Below are 23708 nucleotides of genomic sequence, written 5' to 3'. Positions count from 1 at the left end.
GTTGATTATGAGTTGTAATTTTATTTATTTGTTAACTTCTTTTGAAATTCTTTATGGACCAGACATTTTTTAAAATTTTTCATCCATTTCATTTGATTTTTTACTATTTTTCAATTTCAATTTCAATTTTTTTTTAAAAAAAAGAACAATAAAAATAAAGTTGATAATTTTAGGTCTTTATTTAATGATTAAAGATAAAAAATATTGATAATTTTATAAATGATGAGAAAGTATTTATAATTATATTAAATTTTTAGGAGATTTTTCTAATAGTATTCTAAAGTTAAATCCATCCCCCCACCCAAAAATAAAGAAGGAAAAAATTAAGTGATATAATGGGAAATATAAAGTAATGGAAAACATATTAATGAACTTATTTATTAGGCAAAAATAAATTTTAAGGGTATTCGATATAATTTTTCAAATCATATAAAATTTAGGAATAATTACACTTTCCTCCCCTGATGTTTGGTGTAATTACATGAATTCACTGAATTTGTGAATAAAATTTTGATATTCACCATTGATTGACTGATTACAGACTTCTTACATGTCAACAATTTTTTTCATTCTAAAACTACTCTTATAACGGTTAAAATATAACTCTTCATGCATTAACGCGTAAAAACGTATGAGGTAATCTGATCATAAAAAAAATTATTTGACCTGTAATAAGCTAATAATAAGTCAATCAAGCGTAGATTTTTTTCTGATTTTTTTTTTTTGTTAATATCAACAAATTCGGTAAATTTTGACTAATGAAGGGACTTATTTGTTAGACAGAAACAAATATCAAGGGTATTAGATGTAATTTTTCAAATTATAAAAAATTTATGTATAATTACAGCAAATCTCAAAGAGAGGAGTGTAATTATTCCTAAAATTTTTTTACATTTAATAATACAAAAAAAAAAAGAAGTATAAACTTCCCTAATTTTGAAAGATATTAAATATATTTTTCCAAGTCACAGATATAACTAGGCAAGACCTCGACAGCAGCGGTGTGCTGATAAAAGTCACCGTAAAGAGCTCGTGTACTTTTATGCGCACTCTCCGACCTAGCGAGTGACTAATACCCACCAATAAGTACCAACAGCCACGTCATCTGATCCCCCCCCCCACTCACGAGACTCCGGCGTCGTGCTCCCACGCCCCTCCTCACCACCAATACAGAAGCAATTCACAACGCGTACCTCCACTATCTTGGTAGGCGCGTGAGAGCTCGTTGTCCCACTCTACTCTAGCGGCCACCTCGTAGTAGTGTAGCGTAGAAATGAGTGAGACGAATCCCGTTGCATTTTGGCCAAGCAAATGTCTCTTTTCATAATTCCCCACTAAGGCTCCGTTTGTCTCTACCAATTTCACGATTTTCTCCCTTTTGCTATCAATCCAAGCCCACTATAGTTTAATTTTTTATATTCTTATTTAATTATATAATAAAAATAAATAAATAAATTATATTATTGAATTTTTTAATTTTAAATGAGCATAAAATAGAATATTTCTTACAACAAAAAATGGTAGTTTTATGTAATAATAAAAGTGAAATTTTGCCGAAACTCATTTTTCCTGCTCAGTTTTCAAGTGAGCCAAACGGAGCCTTAAGCTGAGGCTTTTAATATTCTGACCTTTTTCTCCTTTTTGCAAATTCAGCATTGCTGAAAAATCTAAGAAATGGCCGCGCTCTGATTTCCCCCCTGATTTCGCCCTTCCCAATTTTATCTACACTACTCTCCTCTTCTCAATTTCAAACCCTAATTTCTTCTATCTCTGCTCCAAATTTCGTATACTCAAAGCGAATTCTCCGGTATGTTGTTTAGTTTCTCGCTATCGTTCTTGTTTCTGATTTATGGTGGTGCAAATTTTTGTCTAGTTTAATTAATAATTGAGGGATCTCAGATTGTGATTGAATGATACGAAGCGCATGTGCTCAGATGCCTTTTGCAATCAGTTACGGGTTTAAACTTTTTATTTTTGTTAATTGATTTGTGAATTTTCTATAATATTTTATGGGCTTTTTTTTGGTGGGAGTTGCTAGTTGAGCTTCTGCGTGATTTCCTGTTATTTTTTTGATTTCCATTATCTGTTCCCTCGCGTGATTCTTTGGTTGCGGCACGTTGTTTCGTGTTTTGGATGTCTTATTAACATGTTATCATATTGTATCTGCACACATGTATGTACTTGAGCATCTGAGGCTTGGATCGATATAATTTGTAACTTTGAATTTGTTTGGGAGCACATATAAATTGTACTGGGTTTGCATTTTGGTCTCTCCACACGAGTACTTTCTTCAGCTGGGATCCAGACTTGCTTTTGCTCGAGTTGCAAGGTGGGTTGTGCTCTTCTTTGTTTTGGGTTAATTGGAACTAGAAGTATGTGAAATTGTTCTGGATTATTTGTGCAGTTTACTGGAATACCGTGTTGAGTATAATTTGGAGGGTAATACTTTGAGGGGACTGTGGGGGCTTATTTTCTTCTCTTGGAAATGTAATTCCTTAAAGGAGCATGTTCTGGTCTGCTGATGTTTGAACCACCATTGTTTCGGTTCTTCATTAGCTCAGATGTTGAGTTTTTTACGACCCAATGCTTTTTGGTCATTGATATTGCATACTGATGTTGGATTTGCAGTGCTTTTGCAATTGGATTCCTAGCCAAAGAATTCGAATTCTGAGCATAAGAGATCGCAGATCTGTTGCTTGAATTGCTGTGCTTGTGTGATGTCATTAATTATTCTCTTTTGGAGATACAGCAGTGTTGTGTCGACGAAAGATATTTCTCTTCATGTATTTGCTGATTATTTCTCATTATCTTTCTATTGGGAAGAGACAGAGATAAGAAGGGAGAGCACGAGATTGCTAAATTATGTCATTAGGAAGATATGTATTTTAGCATTGGCAGCTGGAATATGATATCTGGTTAAAGATATTCTTATCTTATTATTAGTGTATGTCAAGACAATGATGCTTTTAATGGTTGGAAAGATCATGGTTCTGTATGTATGTTGTTCCTTTTTTCATACTTCCGCTCCTGTTTCCCTGGACCTAGGGTGCTAATCCATGATGACATATTGCATTCATCGACTATTAGTTTGTCAAATAGTGAGAATATCTGGTTGATTGTCGCTGATATCTTCTTTTTCCCTCCTTTATTTTAACCTTCTAAAAGGACTTTGTGACTTAAACTATCATATCATATTTTTTAATTTCAAGTCTTACCAAGTTATTATTTCTCTCTCTCTCTCTCTTGGTTGTTTCTGTGGATGCCTATGATATTTTATCTGACATCAAGCTGAACTCTTGTTGTTCTTGTACTGCTTTTTTCCTCATGTTTTCCTACACAAGAAAAACATATGAACTATGATTTATATGTTCCTTAATCCTTCTCTTAAATGCCTGACCTCACCACTTTCTGACTCTCTCATATGTTTGCTGACTGTTATGCAGTTGACCCTAATGCTTTAGTTGGTAACTGGAAGCAAAGAGAAAAGGAAAAGTAGATCTAGACTTGTTGTTTCCATGCCCACTTGGCATATGTTTCATGAATCTCTAACAAGATCTCACACTTCTGATTCCATAGATAACTTAAGATTGCAGACTTTGGTGATGACCATTCTTTTTTTTCTTTAACCATCAGTTCTTAAACAGTACCATCAAGATTCCCACGTTCTTTGCAGATTAATTTAGGAAATGGCGAAAGGAACCAGGGGAAGACGTGGTATTGCTTCACGACAGTGCAGGCCAACACCATACCCTTTGCCATCCTACGAAACAGAGGGCATGGAGCAAAAGAACTACTCCAAAATCTTCGAGAAAAAGGACTGGGAAGACGCTACATGTGCAGTGTGCATGGAATGTCCCCATAATGCTGTTCTTCTCTTGTGTTCTTCACATGAGAAAGGGTGCCGGCCCTACATGTGTGGAACCAGCTTCCGCTATTCCAACTGTCTTGATCAGTACAAGAAGGCATATACAAAAGTGACTTCATCCAACAACTGTCCACCTCACAATTCACTTGATAGTCAAGCTATGGGTCCATTGTCTCATAGGTGCCTAGAGAATTGTGAAGCTACAGAGCTTGCTTGCCCTCTTTGCAGGGGTCAGGTGAAGGGCTGGACAGTTGTGGACTCAGCAAGAGAACATCTTAATGCTAAGAAACGAAGTTGCATGCAGGATAATTGCTCATTTATTGGAACATACAAAGAGCTGCGAAAACATGTGAGAGCGGAGCACCCTTCTGCTAAGCCACGTGAAGTGGATCCCACACTAGAACAGAAATGGAGAAGGCTGGAGCGTGAACGAGAGAGGGAAGACGTGATGGGTACCATAAGGTCATCGATGCCTGGTGCAGTGTTCTTTGGTGATTATGTGATAGAAGGAAGTCAGCATGGTATTGATTCGGATAATGAGGATGGTTTTGATGCAGATGCCATGGGGCGGAGTGAGGGCATTGAAGTGGGTGTCGATCGAAATTTGATGTCTGTGTTTCTTTTCCTTCAGGCATTTGGTTCTGCTGGTAATGGAGGACCAAATAGAGGTATTAGGCGGAATGACAGAGGCTCTAGCCAAACCTTGGATAGAGGTCTCATGAGATTGAGCCGTGAAAGCACAGTTGGTTCTTTTGATTTCTCTGATGAAGATAGCAACAACGACGATGAAGATAATGACGATGGTAGCAACTATGGTACATCACTAGCTGGCCGTCTGCATCGTCAAGGTAGAGTCCTTTTGGGGCGGTCAGGAAGGAGGAGAAGGCGTAGACAGGCGAACGGAGAGCGGGGATAGGTGTTAAATACAATCTGGAGTTCAATATGTAGAATTTTTAGTTGGTAGGCCACTGGGTAGGAACTTAACTGTACTTTTAACATCTGCATGCACATTAACTTCTCATTAGTGCTCCATACTTGGATAGATTTTATGATAGGATAGGACAAAAATATTGAGGGCAAAACAAACTTGTTGGATGTAATTTTACCAGCTAAATCCTCCTGATTACTTGTCCTATGATGTTAATTATCACCATTTTATTTTATGTGTATTCTTAATGAAAAATGCAAGTGGCAGATGCACATGTCCTTTTCTTTCTTGGCCTAGGTAGTAACTGTCTTGGGGAAGACAGCACTTGAGCAAAGAAGAGAAGTGTTTTATTTCCCCTTTTCTAGTGTACTTTATTCATTTCCCTGTCGTTTCAGGTAAAATTCAGGCACAAGAATAGTCTAAAAGTTATGGGTTCGAGTGTTACTTGTGGCGTGTATTTGTTTTAGTAACGGGTTCGATTCTTACTTGTGCGTGAGTATTTGTTGACTCTAATAACAGTTGATATATTTAACTGATTCACTCTAAGAAAAATATAGAAAGGGAATATCTTTCCTGAAGATAAATCTAAATTAATTTTTTGATGGGTAAATAAAATATCATCTACATTCAGTTAAACAGTTTTAAAACATCTAAATTGGTCTTAATGCTATGAAATAATAGGAAAATATGATATTTTTGTTTTATAAAGGGGATAATTACATCTTACAGTGTACTTATATTATTCATTAAGTGTGAGGGGTTATTTTATATGTATATATATAGTGGATTTCAAGTTCAAGAGATTTAGGTCTCTTATCACAAAAAAACATCCACCGAAAAAATTGGGGTGGGGTGGGGGGATAGGGCCGTCCAATTAGTTCCATGTGCTCGTTTGGACACCCCATGGGCAAACCATTACACTATTTAGGAATTTTTCAGCCACTTAAGTTTGTTTCTCCGAATTCTTTGAATTTTCGAGACATTCAAGCGAGCTACACAGTCAGCATCTTCAGGTTTTTCTTTGATCCACTTAATATTTATGAGAGGTTATACCATATAGACTACTTTTGATTGACAAAATATATATTGCTTAAAATACCATCAAACATACTTATTCGTATAAAATTACCATTATCATATCCATGGACATTTTATTTAATAAAAATAGCAATCCTAGAAATGTTGTGATCTTCTGTTGAATTCTTCAGGTGGAGCTTTAAGAAGGTCCTCTAAATCAGTTCACACATGAGATGAAGCCCTTCCTCCGCCCTGTTCAGTTAACAAAGGTTTCCCCTGTCTGTTTAAATATTTATTTTCAGCATAATTGTAGTATACATGGTCTGCTCTAGAGGGTTGCTCATATCAAATTTATGTGAGCAGGTATAGTGGAGCTTGAAGAAAGGCATTATCTCCTGAGTCGGCTCGACTATTGGTTTGTATTAGAATCCATAAGCTTAGTCATGAACCTTATCACTATCAGTTGTTATAAATATGTTTTTCCCCAGAAAATCTATTTGAGTGTTCGAAATGTAATATTTGCTTCCATCTAAAATTTCTTAGTAACAAGTGCCTTTTGAATCATCATGGAATGTTCTTGTATAGAAGAGTGTGTATAACCATGGCTCACTTGTCCTACAGCGTCTCTTGGGCATTAAGATGGCTACCTTCAAACTCCAGTTAATATGTAGGTGGAGCTCAGAGGATTTCGAGGAGGATTGCAAGTTTCAGATGTTGAATCTTCATAAGATCTGGAAGTCGTGTAAAGTCTTGCCTGGGATGGAATGCTGCTTCAATTGAAACAGCACTCCAAGTTTTGGTCAATATTTGATAGCTAGATAGAGCTGGGTTGTCTGAATAGAATAGATTTTGCAAAATCATTTAGAAATTCGCTGTGCTGTTTACGGGTTGACAGTTTCAACAATAGATTATGAGAGTGTTTGTAAAAATTTCTACTTTTAGAAAAGTAAGTTTTGCAGAGAGATTCAAAATTTGCAGCGTATCAAAAATGGATGCTGATTGTAAAAAAGTGATTGCCAAAAACTAAAAAGTAATTTTTTCTACAGAGCTCGCAGACACTCCTCATAAAAGTTATGTTTTATTTTTTCACAATGTGAAAATACTACTACTATTTTTATTACAACACTGGGGAATTGTTTGGTTATATTTTATCTGTTCTTTTCTATGAGATGCTTTGACTGGACATGTCAAAACAGATCCAGACAAATGGAAATATTTGCGAATTGCAAGCAAGAATCACGCTGTTTGCAGGTCTTCTCCCTAAACGGACTGTGTATCTTTTATTGTTAAACCAGTGGAACCAGTTTCAACATGTCTGATCGAATAAAACAGCTCAGGCAACAGAGACAAGCTACTACCTATGGCCATGAATACAAAACCTGGACAAGTAACACTTCTATTATTGGGCTAGAGGCTAGAGCCATTGTTCACGTTTTTAAAACAACGCATAAGTATACAATCATATTGCCCTATCTGTGCATCTCATGTCACAAAATAGATGCTGTTAATTCTGCTTTCTTATCTTCCAAAAGCTTCAACTCATTCTGCCAACCTTCTAATTTGGCCACTTTTTCCAATTGTTCTGGTTTCATGTCTTTCTCCGCAGTGTTTTGCCTCTGAGCTTCAGTCATCCGAATCTAGAAAGCATAATAGAAACAATGTCTTAAATTGTGTATCATGTTCAAATGGGGAAATGATAATCAAGTAATGCTATTGCCAACACAAATGAATAGGATTATTATGGCATTTCATGTCACAAGCAGAAGATGACTCCAGAAGTAGGTAAAGAACCAAATTTACTTCTCTTATCCTCGCTTATCACCCAACTGTTCCCCTTTGTTTTCTATATTGCAATGATCAAAGAGTATGATGAAATATTATGCCACATCAGAGAGTTTACAGCAACAGTCTTCATGAACACAGATGACATAGATAATAATCAAATAAGTAGGAGAATAGAAACTCCATTCGAGGCTTTTTTTGTATGCTAAGAAATTCATAATTAGAATTGAGCTCCAAGTACTTTTTACCTTTGGCAGATGGATTAATCCAGATACATATAGAGGACAAGCTTCCAACTTAAGTCAAATAAGTTGGAGAAAGCAATGTAATAGATAAGAATGAAACAGGGGAGCCTACTGCAGAAGAATATAACTTACCTTCTTCTTCAGTGCTCGAACCTTCTTATCAATATCCTGAACTTGACCCTCTGGAGTTGAACACTCGGTTGAACTTGTAGGAGGTGTCGCCAAAGAGGCATTTCCAGAAAGAGAGAGCCCATTCATCTTTGATGAAACAGATTCCACATTTTCTGGAAGGTCAATTGGATCATCAACTGAGAAGACATCATTTTGTTCTGAATCCTTACCCTTTTCAAGGGCGGCCTGGGACCAATCATGTTTCAAGAAGTTAGGAATATCTAGAAGTAGGAGTGGCACACTTGTTAAATCATTGCGAAGAGTCCACATGCAAGCACTAGACTGGAGTCTCATTCTTGCTAGACCACAAATTATGGCCTTAGAAACACGCATCAACTAGCAAAGAGAAGGACAAATTTCACTGACATGGTCAAAATGATGAAGCCCAAAATGAGCTGCCATAGTCCGAAAGACATTGATTCATTAGGAAAAGGAACTGCATCATTGTTGACAAGTAACAACCCACAATCTCTAATCTAAGGAGAAAGGACAATCTAATAGCTACTTGGTGCACATTTTCCAACCAAGAATCCCTCTACATTCTCAGACTATTTTCTTCATATTTGAGGATAATGTTCACACGTCGGGGCAAACTATTCTAATAAAACTGAATAGATGAACTGAAATCCGTCCAAACTTGAATTTAAGGTAAACAAAATAGATGACTTGAAATCCATCCAAACTTGAATTCACTGTCCATTATTGTCATCACATCTGTGCACAATTTGCAGCAGTTCAACAAGCAACCAGTCTATTGATAAAGCATTGCACTCTTCCAAACTAACCCTGTTCAGCATCTTGTCAATTTCGAACTTAGTTTATGAAAAGTTTAACCTTTTTCATGTGCTTCCCATTTATCCAATTAAAATGGACTGAAGTTAGCAAGAACAAACTCATGGAAGCACTATCTCAATGAAGTAAAAACTAAAAACAATGCAATCAAACCGAACAAAAAGAAATGGGATTTGTTTACTTATTAACCTGCTGACGCTTTTCTTTCTTCCTCTCATTCCTCTTAGCCGATTTAGACTTTGGTTTAGGTTCCACCACCTGATCATATCCCGGCGGCACCTCTTGCGTCGCCGACATATCCTTCCTCCACTGCCGTAACCGCCACCACAACCACCAAAGATCACGTCACTCCCAAAACACACATAGCCACGAGAAATCGAAAATTACAAGCATGTACTCACAAGTGCGCCTTTCGATTGGTAAATGGCGACTTCTTCTTGGGGGACATAACCGGCGCGAATCCGAATAGGCTTACGGAGGGTTCCATCGGGGCGCCGCGTCGGTGTGAGGATCCTCTCCCCTTCTCTTAGGGTTGTGCCCAGCTCAGCCGCCAACTCCTTCGCATCCTCCGCTCCTCCATCTCCAGTGCTCGCCATCGTTATTTTTGATAATCACTGCTATTTCCTACAATCAAAAGCTAGACGGAGGAGTGCTTAATTCTTGATTAATTAGTTGAGAATCAGAGAAATGATTACGCGCAGAGAGCTGAAGCTCATGGCATTAATATTTTGATTAATAATTAAGAACTGAAATGCGGGAGATTTTTGTGATTGGGTTGCAAGGAACAGGCCGAATCTTCCACTGTCTTGGGCCTTCCCTTGAAAAGAGTTTGGGCCTTGGCCCACTTCTACTTGTCTCTTCATTTTTCCTAAAGCTGAAATCAAAGAAAGTGGAACTTTATTGAACAGTCCAGTAGGTCTACTACTGCTGGCCCTTGAAAAAAATATCAAACTCATAATTTTTGTACTCGACGGACCAAAAAATGAATTAGTAAGATAGCTCATTAAATAGTAGGGATTCTACATCATACATACTCCTGTCACTTTAGAATACATCGTGCAGAAAAATCTTCAACAAACTCATTTTAGATTTGTGACAGTCGACCTGGCATCAACAGGTCAAATAGAATCTATAGAACTCGGACTCACTAGGCATGACTTTTTCAAACGGTTTATCTTCGTCCAGATAAGTTCTAATTGCAATCCTTTTCTCTTTTGTTAGTTAGCTAACTCGTGCAATTTTCCAACGGTATATAACAAGTTGCAATCATTTTTGGATTTTGCTCCCTATCAACCTATAAAATAGAGGCTATTGTGCAGTCATAAAGCAACAGATATAATCATTCTTATGCACTATTCTCTCTCGGATTTAGACAAGTTCTTGGCATACTTTTTTGCACTCCACACACTAGTTATTACTTCATATCCATATTTCATTGTCTCACGTCAATAGTTATACCATTATTCTCGCATCAACTCAAGCTTCTTGATTATTTATCCTTTAAATTAGTTTACTAATTTAAGTATTGAAGTAGTAATTCCTATTCTGCAAATTAGTTCTTTTATCTTAAGATTTTGATGGGTGTCGAATCCACCAAAAATAATTCCTACGAACACTTTTGTAGATGTGTGAGTAGGGTCGAATCCACAGAGATTGGTTTTAAATTAATTCCTTCAAAAACGAAAATAATTAGGGGGAGTTTTGATTGTGAAAAAGAATAAAACTAAAAAATTAGAAGAGATAAATATAAGAGAAGAGTATTCCAGTCAAAGACAGGATCACGTTTAATTCCACGGTTGATCATAGATGCAAGGATAACAATTATTTATGATAGATAAATTGGTTATGGCCATTGGTACGACCTAACAACCTCACCTTTCCTTACCTTGTGGATAGCCAAGAAACGTCCATTGACTAAATCCCTAATCAGTAAACAACCTTGGGAACGTCCTCAAGATTTAATTTACCGACAGCATTAAGAACTAGAAAGGCCCAATTCTAACCAATAAATTCCTACGAGGATTTATTTAAGTTAGATTGTGCGTTCCCCACAACATAATCGAAAACTTCTACATAATCAATTATGTTGTGTTACCACTAGTTATCGAACTAAACAAACAATTACGGATTTGAAAGTTCAATTGGCTAGGCAAATATTCTTGACAATAAATCAGATTATTTGTAATAAAAGCACAGAGAACAACACAAATACCAATATGAATAAAAGTAGAAAGCATAAATTAGATCTCATAACCCGTTGGATTTAAGCGTTCACCAAGTCTTCAATCGGAATGAGAGATTTAGCTAGACATGCTCATGGAAGAACGCATGAAAAGCAAAATAATATAAGAACGTAGAGAAATAGAAGAGTTCAAAAGTTGTCTCATACGGTGAATTATATCACCTATTTATAATAGCTAGATACCTAGTTCAATTAGGAATTACTAGGATTAGAAGTAGATTCCTAATTGAACTAAAAGACTTATAGAGATAAAATCCTAATCCTAGTTAAACTCTTCCTTCATCAGAGGTAGCCCAAGCAGTTCCAAACTCTTGCCAGAATTTGAGTTTGAGTCTTGTTTGAATTTCCATTTTGGTGCTTTTCTTCATTTTCCAATTCTTTTGTCCTAATGCTGCAAAATAATATTTAATTAGGAGTATTTGATTACAAAATAGGCTAAAATATTATATAAAATAAGCACAAAATGCGATCCTATCAGATTTCATTACAATTTTTTTGATCTGTTTGGATCCCGATACACATCAATACTAAAGATCAATAAAGCACATAAAAAAATTAAAAAATGCATCAAACTTAGCAAATGACAATAAATACAAAATAAATGCACAAAATACTTTTAAAAAATAGGATAAATTTATCCTAAATTGCCCATTACACCCTCCTTATATCAACCATTGATCTCAATTGTTATAAATAAACGATCCAAATTTTAAATAATTTAATATATATTTTTATTTATGTATAATTATATATACACTATAATGTATATCTATATATAATGGACGGAGATAGCCACCGCCTGGCCTTACTGCCAACACTGGACAATAGCGATATTGTTTAGAATAGTCTGGGTGACATTGCCGTCGCCCCTGAGTATAGAGGGCGACGATGAGGTTGCCATGCAAAAAAGGGCGACTTCATGTTCCGCCGCCCCCTTCTGGAAGGGGCGGCACCCAAATTTAGGCGATGTCACCCCGTCACTAGGTGCCGCTAATGGCCAGCAACAGAGAAAAAGAAAAAAGAAAAAAAATCTATTTTATAAAAATAAAAATATTTTAAATAATATTTATACTAAATAATATAATTTATTGGTATTTTGACATGTAACTAGTATATTTAATTAAAAAATAAAATTTATTAAAATATATTTCAATTAATAATAATTTAATTTAGTTAATTATTTTATATTTCATATGAATTTAAAAATAATTTTAGAATATTTTATTTGCATTGTATTTTTAAATTAAAAATTTTATATACTGTTTAGTTGTTTTTATATTTAAATTAATATATTTCATAATAAACATAATTTATTGTAATATGTTTGAAGTCAATAAATAATTTAAATTAATTAAATATATAATAATATATATAAATAAAATAATATGAGTAGATCAATTTAAAATGTATTTAAATATGAAAGAAAGGGGCAAAATGTATATTTATATACTTAAAATAAACCTCAAAGAGGCAAAAAAATGAAATCCACTCGCACAAAAGGCAAATGTGCACCACTCTCCATTTATTTTTAACGGGGAGAGGGGGTTTTTTTATTGTATTTTATAAAACACGAAAAAAAAAATTGCCTATATAATTAATACAAGCAATTTCATACTATTTCACCAAATCACATGCATTATGTTTGGTTTTGTTTTTAACTTGTTTTTGGGTATTTTGTGGAGATAGAGAGAGAAAAATAAAGATAAATAAATATAAGTTAGAGATAGTGCGTATGTTTGGATTTATTTTTTGAGATAATATAAGATAAGTATATTATGTTTGATGTTGGGTAGTGGGAAGACAAAAAATACTGTTCATTGTCAAATCGTGTCTCTTTTATATATATTTATATATATATATATGTATATATAATTTATTTAGTTGTGAGTGGATTAAAATAAATATTATTTCCTAATTATATATGTATGGAAATGAAAAAAAATAATTTATGTAAATACACTTTTAAAAATAATTAAATGCACTCTAATAATGGATTAACAATATTTTTTGTTAGTTGTTCTATTCGAGGTGATAAATTTAAATACATTATTCAAATAATGTAATATATGAATTAACTGCGTAGAATAATTATATTATTTTATAGTTTTTTAAAATTTTTAATTATTCCAATGATGTAGAAAATATTACGTATAAAATATTAAGTGGTTAAAATAAAATATATTTGTATTTAAAAATCAAATACTTAGAAACGAGACAAAAACATGACAAAATAAGCAATGGCAAACATTGCTTCAATTTTGGGCCATCTCTGAGATGGCCCAAAACCGAAACCAAACATAAGGATGATGTGTAATGCAATTTACCCAAAAAAATTACCCACATATATGTTATTCAAATCCAAAATACTGCTGATTTGATAATCTTTTTCATTATACCAGCAGTTGGGTGTATGTCATTTAAATTTGTTTTATATGCATCAAGTATAAAAATCTGAAACAATGTTAATTTTGATGGTGCGTAGATATTTTTGTACTCGAAGATTGAAAATTGAAGTCCAATAGAAGCTGAGCTGACTAGCATTCTTCTCGGCATATCAGAATCCCAGTTGAAGGGCACCATGATTTAATATTGTTACAAATTCACATTGATACAGCTCCTCACAAGCCACAATTTTGCAAAGAATCAATGTTGTATGCTTCGCTTTTCACCTATACATCTACAACAAAAATGAATATGTTTACTGTGCATCAGTAAAATTCCGCCATCTGTTTTTTCCGTCTTGTAAGTGCTTCATACAGTCATTAGCCTCCATTCCACCTCTTGCATTAGACAAATCATTGATGACATTGCAATTATTCCCTCTTACCTTCCTCCGCTTCTTCTTGATCAGAAGTGTCGACGTCCTTCCTATCTTGCTTCACTAAGCTGATGTTACCTTTAGGAGTTTCTCTACATAAGGATTCTGTTTCTTCATCATCTCCGTCTTCTCCCTTACTGTCCATGTATGCGTACCTGGCAGGAGTTACGATAAGAGGATAAGAATTATGAAGATACATAAGCCAAAGAGAGTTAAAGTTCTCCTCGGTTAACTGGGAGCAAGATGCCTCCAATAATCGCCAAGTAAACGGTTGACGAGTTTCTAGAGAAAGAGTTCAACATCTTCAATACAGAATAGTTAAAAACTGGATCACACTTTACTCCTGAAACAAGCTTTCTTTTATGGAATAGTCATTCATATAAATAGAATGGTGCTATCTCGGGTAAAATTCTAGGCATACCTTTGGGAGCTTTGGGATGGAGCCCAGAGGTAGCAGATAACACACAGCAAAGCAAACACAAGAATATCCCAGAAAGCTGTGATAATCCAAGCACTCTGCCACCTTTCATTGAAGGGATCTGTTGCTTTGAAATAAACCTGCAGGAATCAAATTGCTCATGCATGACAAGATGCTCTGATACTAGTATAATGTGGCTCAATAATGACAATTATAGATATTTCTTCTGGTCATACTGATCTGGTGAGTATTAAAGTGACGTACAAAAAATAAGATGCATACTGTAAGGCAGAGAAATTCTTACAATGTTCGCTTGATAATTTCAAACTGTATTTTGACTTAGAGTTTGATCTTGCAATTTCACCAAACTCATTTATTTGGCATTTTGAGAACATTTTGACTATATTTTACTCTTTTTTATGCTTGGATGCTTAGCAAACCTTGGCCATAATTGACTTGATCCTTTTGATCTAATCTTTTCATTTAATAAACAAAGAACATAAACATATTTGAGTCGGAGTGCTCAAATTTAAAAGAAAAAAAATATATTCCTTCATATAATCATTATTTCTCTATGGAAAAAGTATGTTATGAACTTAGGCACATCTCTTGGGAATAGAAATTTGAGGGGACAGGGGGGTGTTGGTACCACAAAGAAAAATTGTAAAATGAGCATATACCTCATATCCTATCCACACAACTGAAGCAATAACAGTAACTGCTAGTGCGTTTGAGAATTTTCTATATATGTCCAATTTAATAGAACTCCTCTTAGCCTGCAAAGGAAAAACAGAGTCATTGTCAGTGCATTTGCATGTTAACAAGCAGGTGGTTAACTCAAGTATTGAGGCATACAACTCATCACAGGAGCAAATAGTATGATAGTACGGTATATACATTACCTGTAGTTGCTCTAGTGTTTTTGAAAGGGAAGTGAAAATCCATAGAATCAAAAAGGCATCCAAGAATGCAACTGGAAGAACGAAAAAAACTCTTGCTCGCCCTGCTATGTCATTTATGCTCCCCACATATTCTGCAATGTTCAGCATTTCTGATGCCAAGAAATAAGTGATTCCAACGAGAAGCACCTTTGATGTTAGACCGCCAAGGGTTGGACGGACGACACCATAGCCCATAGCAACTGAAAGAATGAGAATGCGTGAAACAGTTCTTCTTATGGCTCCAATAGTCACAACCCAGGTTGTGATTCCAACAGGCCTCGTTCCAGTGCTGTTGAAGTATGCATAGTCGAAGTACCAGAAAGTCATCTCTAACAAACCCAGAGCAATAACAGACGTGATGCAGTGTTGTAGTTGTAAAACATCATTCCAATACCTAACATACTGGAAAACCCAGACAGCACAGAGGATGGCATATCCGACAGACATAAATGCATAAAACTTCATTAGAGGGGACATTCTACCAGGTAAATAGCCATCAGGGTTTTTCCATACTGTTCGTCCAGTCACCCTCATTCCCTTGAGTTTCGGATCACATGTTATAAAGAACAAATTGTACATCCCAGTCCTTTTGATGTTGATTTCCTTATTCTTTTTCATATGGGTGGATAACATGTTTCCTCTAAAATAAACATTCAAAACAACAGGCCAGTTCTTATCATTTGCTGATGGTGTTCTTATCACTTCTCCTTGTTTGCATCCTTCCAGTTTGGCCAGATCAGAGGTGCAACAAATAGACCTCTGCCCACCATAAGCAGATCCACCAATATTATCGCGATCATCTGCCTCAAAAATAATAACTTGAACCAACCCACCATTGTATGCCAGAGTGGGCTGATGGTCAGCAGCTTCTTTACTCCTCCAGAAAGTTATGTTCTCAAATCTGAGTTAATAATGCACAAATATCCAAAAAGGGTAAAAATATAAGGCATGATAATCGTTGAAGACCAAAATCATACTTGAGATTACACAAAGACGCAGAGGCATAAATCAATACTCATATAACCTAATGGCTAACTGGAGAGAGCTTTTAATATATAAGAGAAATCAATCATATGACAAGTGCAATAGCAAAAGCAATGTGATTGATCCGCTACTGCCAAAACCTGATCCAGTTAATAACATTCCTGGCACCAATTCTAAAGATATTTTACTTTCTTCTTGAAGCTTGTGACCTCTTCTCAATCACAATCAAGAATCAAATTCAAAAACCCACTCAAGATCCCAATTTTACACCTTGTTTGTCAAAAACCCAGTCCAACTGAGCTAGTCAATACCAGTCATCTATTTAGTTCAACTCTTGAACTAAGCATCTTTTACACACTAAGCTACTGCATCCAGTCTTAACACTACAAAAAAAAAAAAAAAAAAACAGACATAAAGCAACAAAACACAAAAAAAAAAAAAAAAAAAAAACAGACATAAAGCAACATCCAATAAATTTCTTTCTCCAGTAACATAAACAACCTCAAGAAATTCCAATGCACACAAATGCAAGAGTAGATCTGACTAAATACTCACTACCCCTCATTTCACATACCAAAAAAAAAAAGACAGTTGGGACATAAATACTACCGAATATACGAGCGACCCTGGTGGCCGTTGGCGGCGATGCCTTCGCTGCCGCCGGAGAGGAGATAAGCATTGCCGACTTCTCGGAGTGGATCTCGGTCGTAGACATGAATTGAAGCTTCAGTTGATAGAAAGGCTGATACTAGTATCAAGAATGCGCAAGATTTGAGAACGGTGCAGCATTGACTTGAAGAGCTGCTTGCGAAACCCATGGGGGCGCGATTCGGAGGAGAAGTTTACCCGAGCTTGTAGAGAGAGAAAGAGAGGACAGAAATCGGAGAGGAGAATTTGGTGGGAAGGTGTGAGAGTGATGCACAGCGACCAAACTGAATCTTCAAGCAAAGAGGCAAATTCAGTGGCTGTGGGCGTTCATGCCACGCGCATCTCAAGCGCTTGAAGTATTAGTTTTACTTCTTGTTGAAATTTTTCGTTAAGCAAATCAATTAATTATGTATTAAGCATAGGAGTTTAATGTAATTGTATATAGATCTTCAACAATTTAAAAATTACATCTAATATTTCTAAAATTTATTTTCATCTAATAAATAAATTCATTCATTAAATAAATTTATCAAATTTACTAATATTAATAAAAAAAATATTTTAAACCTGATTAATTTATTATTGATTTATAAATAAAAAATAATTGTGTTACCAATAAAAAGATTTAGCTCTATAAGTAGTAAATACCATTAATTTATATTAATATGAAAAAATACCCTCTATATTCACAAACAAACGGAGGCCTGTCAACAATGTCACATTATAGTTTTTTTTATTTTTTTAAATGTAATTCTTTCATCTATATATTTTATTTTTATAATATATTTTAAAATAAAAAAAATTATTTATTAAACACACATCAGGACAGTGTGCTATAACAACTAATATACATATGAATTGCATGACAATGATGGCGAACCTATTTTACTGGATTTAGCCCACCTATTTTACCATGCTGACCTATGTATTTGTTGGTTTAGTCTCGAAGTGTATAGTGGGTTGGGCTGATTTAAAACTGGCACAGATTAGTTTGAAAAAGCCAAACTCAGGACCAGCCTAGTACTATTCATGATCAATTTTGGGGTGATCCTGAGACTTTAAATGGGTTCCAATTAGATCCATTTATAAATTCAGGTCCAGCCCGTTGGCCCGATTGAGACCCAAATCAGAACCAAATCAGGCTGAATATGCCTTTTTTTTTTTATGAAATAGGAGTTTTCTTTTAACAATTACTTAAATTTATGATAGTATTATAAAATAAAATAAATAATGAATTAAATCACATAAAAAAAATCATAACTAGAAAAAATAATAGTTAAGATTATATAATGAACTTGGATGATAATAAATTCAAAAAGGATTTATAATAAACTTTGACAAAAAAAAATAAAAAATATTAATGAATTAAAGTACTAAAAATTTGGAAATAGAACAATAATGATAATACTTTTTAGAATTCCAAAAATATAAAAAAAGCTATTAGAATAGTTAGTTTATGAGAATAAAACTTATATGCCATACATTATTATTATTAAAAAAAAATGGCCTAGCAGACCCAACCTAGGCCCAGCTCAGGACCAGGTGGTTTTTAGAATTCTGAAACTGAAACTTTAGTAATAAAATACATAATTTATATTCCAACTGTTAAAAATAAATCCAAATATATTTACTGTAAAAAAATATATCCTAAGATATTCACCCAAATGCCCCGTTGCTAGAAGCTGGAGCCGGGCCAGGAAGAGGCAAGGCATGTGTGGGGCACCCCCATATTCACTGTAGTCTCTATAATACTTCAAACTCAAATTTGAATTTAAATTTAATATAAAGAGTTTATTATAATACTAAACTTCCTATGTGGGGTAGAGAAATGTGAGCGTATAACACTTACTCCCCACAACTTCTTATTATATTCGTATCAATTCCTATCATTCTTTTATGCGGGATAAATATTTCTTCTCTTCTTTTTTTTTTTCTCAACCTAATCTATAGATTTCATGTAATTTTCTTTAAAATTACAATATTTTTTCAAACCACGGGAGGTTTACGTGTAATACACCAAACGTCTGAGAAGAGCCATGTAATCATCTCAAAAACCTATGATCTAAATAGACTATTTCCTTGCTTGCTATCATTTTTTGTCTTACTTACTAAAACGACGGTCAATAGTAATTGTACAACTATAATTAATTACTATATATCATGTTTTTACACTTTTTACTATAACAAATAGTTGTAACAAACGTCATATTTTCTCATAGTACAGTTCTTGAAACTTTTACGTAAAACAATAATATTTAGAAACTAAACAAACTTAAGCATAAAATAAAAGTCGAAGCACACTTCGACATGCAATTCTTACACTACCTTAAAAGACAACATCCATACATACTCGAACCAAAACATAAATTATCCAAGCAAACATCAAAACCAAATAAAGTAGGTCCGACATTATTACACATATACTTACTATCCATATGTTCTTATCAAACATAAACCAAAGACACACACAACACACAGTCCAACTGCATTACCTCATCCTCATCATCGTCAGATTTGCATACATAGCGCTTACTCGGATGCACTGCTTCTTATGGGAACATCAATGAGGCAATTGGAGTCGCTAGTATCATCACTCGTATCGTATGTAGAAGACGACTCCTCTTCCGACACATATGTTGTGGAGTCAGACGACTCTGGCTCCTCTAAAGAAGAGACTGGAGGCGATAGCATCACAGCTCCAAGGCCAATCTCGTTGTCGGCTACATACTTGCATTTTTCATAGATCAAGACGTCATCGTACTTGGGATGACCATGATCATGATCATGATCATGCGCAACTTGACTTGATGCAGATGCGTCGTTGAAGTTGAAGTTGAAGTTGACGGTCGGATTATACTGTGGCGAATGGTATTGGAGCTGATTGATGAATCTTGCTAGGGGTGATAGAGTGTATTGGGGAAGCCTTGATCTCTTTTTCCTTTGAACTTTGTTGGGGTCCCAAATGCATACGTTTCCTACTTCCAGCAGTGTCTGTTGGCAATCTGCAAGTTTCATAATAATATGAAATAATAACTAGGTTTCATGTACTATTCCATGCCAATTAATTAATGCATAGAAGATTTTAATTTTTTTAAATAGGGATAATTATACTGTTCTATCTTGAAGTTTTGGTGTAATTACACATAGATTTCTCGTGGTTTTCTAACAAATATTTACCCTCGATTAACTTATTACTATCTTATTGTAGGTCAAATAAATCATTTTATGATCAAACCACCTTTATACATCTTCACATGTAAATGCATGTAAGGAAGTATATCTTCACCCTTATAAAAGTAGTTCATTCATGAAAGATCTGTTTGACTTGCTATAAGTCACTAATAAGTCAATTAAGGATAAATATTGATTTCATTCAGTTTTTTTTTTCTTTTTGTTGTTAATATCAATAAGTTCGATGAATTTTGATTAACGGATGAACCTATTTGTTAGACACAAGCAAACATCAATGATACTAGATGTAATATTTCAAACCACGTAATATTTATGTGTAATTACACCAAACTAGACAGTAAGTAATTATTCCTTAATTATAAATATACACACCATAAATAATAATTATTATTAAGTCATCACTATAGACGTGCAACTAATTGCTTTTAGTAATAATTTTATGCACAATTTTTTATCACTAATTTGTTTTCATATGTTGCAGTTAATTCCATTACGTAAACTAAACAAAAACATAAATTCCAATGTTACGTACCGAAATTATCTGATACTAACAAAAAAAAAATTAAATAACAAAAAATAAATACATAAATTTACCATATTCCTGCTTTATCTGAATGCTGCCATCCTCCATGACAGAAGCCGACGTTTTCAAGCTCGTTCGACAGTAAAAATGATCTTGAAATTCCATAGCAGCCTTGGATTTCAACATGGGTTGATCTTGTGAATGGTCTTGAAGCATTGCCGGAAAAGCTAGGTTTGGCTCAAAGGGTAGATTTCCGAAGATCATGCCGATTTGGCTGACGGTAAATGTTGTATTTTCTTGTATAATTGAGGCGGAGGAGGAACTTATCTGATCAAAGACTGAATTCCCTGATACATGGCTATCGTTTGCTGCCTGGTCGGGAGGAGGACTGACCGCGACCTTGTTCTTATTCGCCTTTGATCTGCATGTGTTGCAGATCACTGGTTTTGATGTATGCAGACTTCTCCATGTCGACGAACCTATTTATTTTTGTAATTAATTAGGAAAATAACCAAAAATAATATCTCAAGCGAATTAATGTAGTTTTAGTATGAATTATTTAGGACAATTGTGGGAATTAATAATTAAATTAAATGTATGATAATTCCAATTAACGCATATCATTTTAGAGGAATATTATCACATATATATACACCAAAAAAAATTGTGATAACATCGTATGAAAATGATTCCCGTAACTTTTTTTTTTCCGACATGTTCTACAATTAACATGTTTGCACTCAAACGGTACAAAAATAATAAAAATATAAAATAAAATCAGAGCGTTACGTAAATTATTTAATTGAAGTTTTTTTTAAGCAAAGTAACATAGAGAAAAAGAAAATTCATAAAGTTTTGTATTAAATGAAACAATAATTATTCGATAAATTTAGTATTTCTATCTCCATTTTTGTTGTAGAATAAGGTAAATAATTTTAATTAATTAGTGATTATTTGGAAATAGATCTAGGACCTTTTACTTGCTAAAATAGGAGAATATATTTGGAAGATTTACATATGATTAATCACACTCGTCGCGAAAAACCTTTAATACGAAAAAAAATTGAAGGGAGATTTACTTACATGCATATCCACATTTCGAGCAGGGCCATTGTCTTCTCATGATTTCTGATCAATCCGAGCGACTCTGGAAAAAAAAAAAAAGTTTTAACTCAAACTCGATTCAGAAACGCAAACTCAAACCTTTCTGTTCAACAAGATGCAAGATAAATGAAGAACTGAGAATTAAAAGGCGAAAGATGCAAGATCGAAATACAGATGTTTCTGCAGCCGTATGCAGACACACACAGACGAGAGAGAGCAAACGCCTCAATAAGAGGAAAACGGAAGTTCATACTCAATGCGACTGACTCGATGGTGCGAATTAATGTCGTTTTTAAAAAGCTGGAGCCGTGCAAGCGACAAAAATTACAAAGTAGGAGGCATTAAAGCACATTTTTACTTTGTTGTATCGGGATGAGTTGTATGACCTAGCATTCCTTTTATGCAATGAAAAATCATCGCCATAGATTTTTTATATTGATTTTCGATGCTTGTAATTCTAATATGAATTTCGTACATTCTTTAGGTTCGATTCATTAGAACATTGTTTAGTTTTTATTTATGTTACTTTGTATTATAAATTAACGAGTAAACAACTTTGAATGAAGATAAAAAAGAAATATTACATAAAAATTAAGTTAGATTATTGTTATTTGAAATATAATTATACATATCATGAAATTAAAAAATTGAAAATAACATAATTAGGCCTTTTGTAATAATTTAAAAATCTTGCTCACCTAATAACAAAGACATCCATTATTAAATGTAATTGTCTGAATAAATTTGACAGCAACAAACTTTTATTTCTTTTCTTTTTCTGAAAAATAAGATTCATTTTTTGCAAAGTTTTTTTTTCCCATTCTTTTTCACACTATTAATTGCTCTTAAAAATACTGTATTAATTGAAAAAAAAATAGAATCGCAATTAGACAGATACAGACAAAGAAACGAAACGTAAATGAGAAGAAAAAGAGAGAAACGAGACAGTATGGACCGTATGAAAATCAGGAAGAAAGCACAATAGTACATATTTTTATTATCTATATCCATGCTAATATAAAAAGAAAAGACATTTTTCACTCACAAACGGCAATTTGTGACACCACTATAGTATTTTTTTTTGTTGTATCTGTAATACCCTTAAGTTAATTTTTCTTTTTTTCTTTTTTTTTTTCAAATGTGATGTGTCGGTTCATATATTCTATTCTTATTTATAATATATTTTAAAAAATAAAAAATTATTTATTATATGTACAGAGAAGACGTGCCACGACGGCTATCTAAAATAAATCGTTTGGTGAAGGAAACATAATACTTAAAATAAAAACAAGAAGTTTGGTGAATTTTTTGAAGTTAATGCAACATGTAAGAACAAAGTTTCCAACCACCGCTCATCTGCAATGTTGTAGTCTTGCACATGTAACCCTTTCTATCCAAAAATTGCAATTTCAGTCCTAAAGTATAGCATAATTTATAATATTAGTCTCATATTTTTTGAAATAGTCAATATTAGTCCTACATTTTAAGAAAACATTGCAAAGTTAACCCCATCATAAAAACAAATTATAATATTTTCCTAAAGTGTGGGACTAGCTTTGCAACGATAGGACTAACTTTGCAATGTTTTTCCTAAAAGTGTGGGATTAATATTAATTATTTCAAAAAGTATGAAACTAATATTGCAAACCATCCTACATTTTGGGCCGAAATTGCAATTTTCTACGCTTTCTATCTATTGTATCAATATTTCATTAAAAAATAAAATTATATTCTATAAGTGAACATCAAATATTAATTAGTATATGTATATAGCATAGATTTGTGTTTCTATACTTATTTGTAAACATGATTGTTTTTCATATATAGACATATATATATATATATATATATATAAAGATTGATTTCAATATATGAAGATTATACAAATAAATACGAAAATATATTAAAATAAAAAACTATGAAGAGAAGAAGTTTAGTAGATTATTACATTGTAAAATGGAAAACAGTCAATTTCTATATAAAAGATATGTACAAAATTCATGTTGAGGTTATGTAATTTTGTGAAATCTAATTACGT

General features: G+C 33.8%; 4 protein-coding genes and 1 long non-coding RNA gene across 9 annotated transcripts; 2 read left to right on the top strand and 3 right to left on the bottom strand.

Moving 5' to 3' along the window:
* Window positions 1637–5059, top strand: LOC105172573. Of its 4 annotated transcripts, XM_011094075.2 has the most exons (3): window positions 1637–1807; window positions 3444–3599; window positions 3674–5059. In XM_011094075.2, exon 3 carries the CDS (start codon window positions 3687–3689, stop codon window positions 4779–4781), a length of 1095 nt encoding a protein of 364 aa, XP_011092377.1. In that variant the 5' UTR covers window positions 1637–1807; window positions 3444–3599; window positions 3674–3686; the 3' UTR covers window positions 4782–5059. The 4 variants fall into 4 exon arrangements, with proteins under 4 accessions (XP_011092377.1, XP_011092375.1, XP_011092376.1 ...); XM_011094073.2 differs by lacking the exon at window positions 3444–3599; XM_011094074.2 differs by having other exon boundaries at window positions 3444–5059.
* On the top strand, window positions 5632–6823 carry LOC110012747. Of its 2 annotated transcripts, XR_002287961.1 has the most exons (4): window positions 5632–5806; window positions 6002–6079; window positions 6174–6225; window positions 6432–6823. It is a non-coding gene; the product is annotated as an uncharacterized LOC110012747 (long non-coding RNA). The 2 variants fall into 2 exon arrangements; XR_002287962.1 differs by lacking the exon at window positions 5632–5806 and having other exon boundaries at window positions 5875–6079.
* Window positions 7065–9794, bottom strand: LOC105172572 (partner of Y14 and mago). Its single transcript, XM_011094072.2, has 4 exons — window positions 9202–9794; window positions 8990–9109; window positions 7970–8194; window positions 7065–7447 (listed from the first exon to the last, which is right to left on the bottom strand). Exons 1-4 carry the CDS (start codon window positions 9394–9396, stop codon window positions 7298–7300), a joined length of 690 nt encoding a protein of 229 aa, XP_011092374.1. The 5' UTR covers window positions 9397–9794; the 3' UTR covers window positions 7065–7297.
* Window positions 13569–17148, bottom strand: LOC105172571 (transmembrane protein 87B). Its single transcript, XM_011094071.2, has 5 exons — window positions 16813–17148; window positions 15181–16120; window positions 14959–15054; window positions 14282–14418; window positions 13569–14015 (listed from the first exon to the last, which is right to left on the bottom strand). Exons 1-5 carry the CDS (start codon window positions 17019–17021, stop codon window positions 13856–13858), a joined length of 1542 nt encoding a protein of 513 aa, XP_011092373.1. The 5' UTR covers window positions 17022–17148; the 3' UTR covers window positions 13569–13855.
* On the bottom strand, window positions 19180–21942 carry LOC105172570. Its single transcript, XM_011094070.2, has 4 exons — window positions 21843–21942; window positions 21650–21713; window positions 20638–21045; window positions 19180–19853 (listed from the first exon to the last, which is right to left on the bottom strand). The coding sequence occupies exons 2-4, from the start codon at window positions 21687–21689 to the stop codon at window positions 19381–19383; spliced, it is 921 nt and encodes a 306-aa protein (XP_011092372.1). The 5' UTR covers window positions 21690–21713; window positions 21843–21942; the 3' UTR covers window positions 19180–19380.

The sequence above is a fragment of the Sesamum indicum genome, linkage group LG10, assembly GCF_000512975.1.
Source record: "Sesamum indicum cultivar Zhongzhi No. 13 linkage group LG10, S_indicum_v1.0, whole genome shotgun sequence".
NCBI lineage: Eukaryota > Viridiplantae > Streptophyta > Magnoliopsida > Lamiales > Pedaliaceae > Sesamum > Sesamum indicum.
This window is presented reverse-complemented; position numbering and strand designations above follow the sequence as displayed.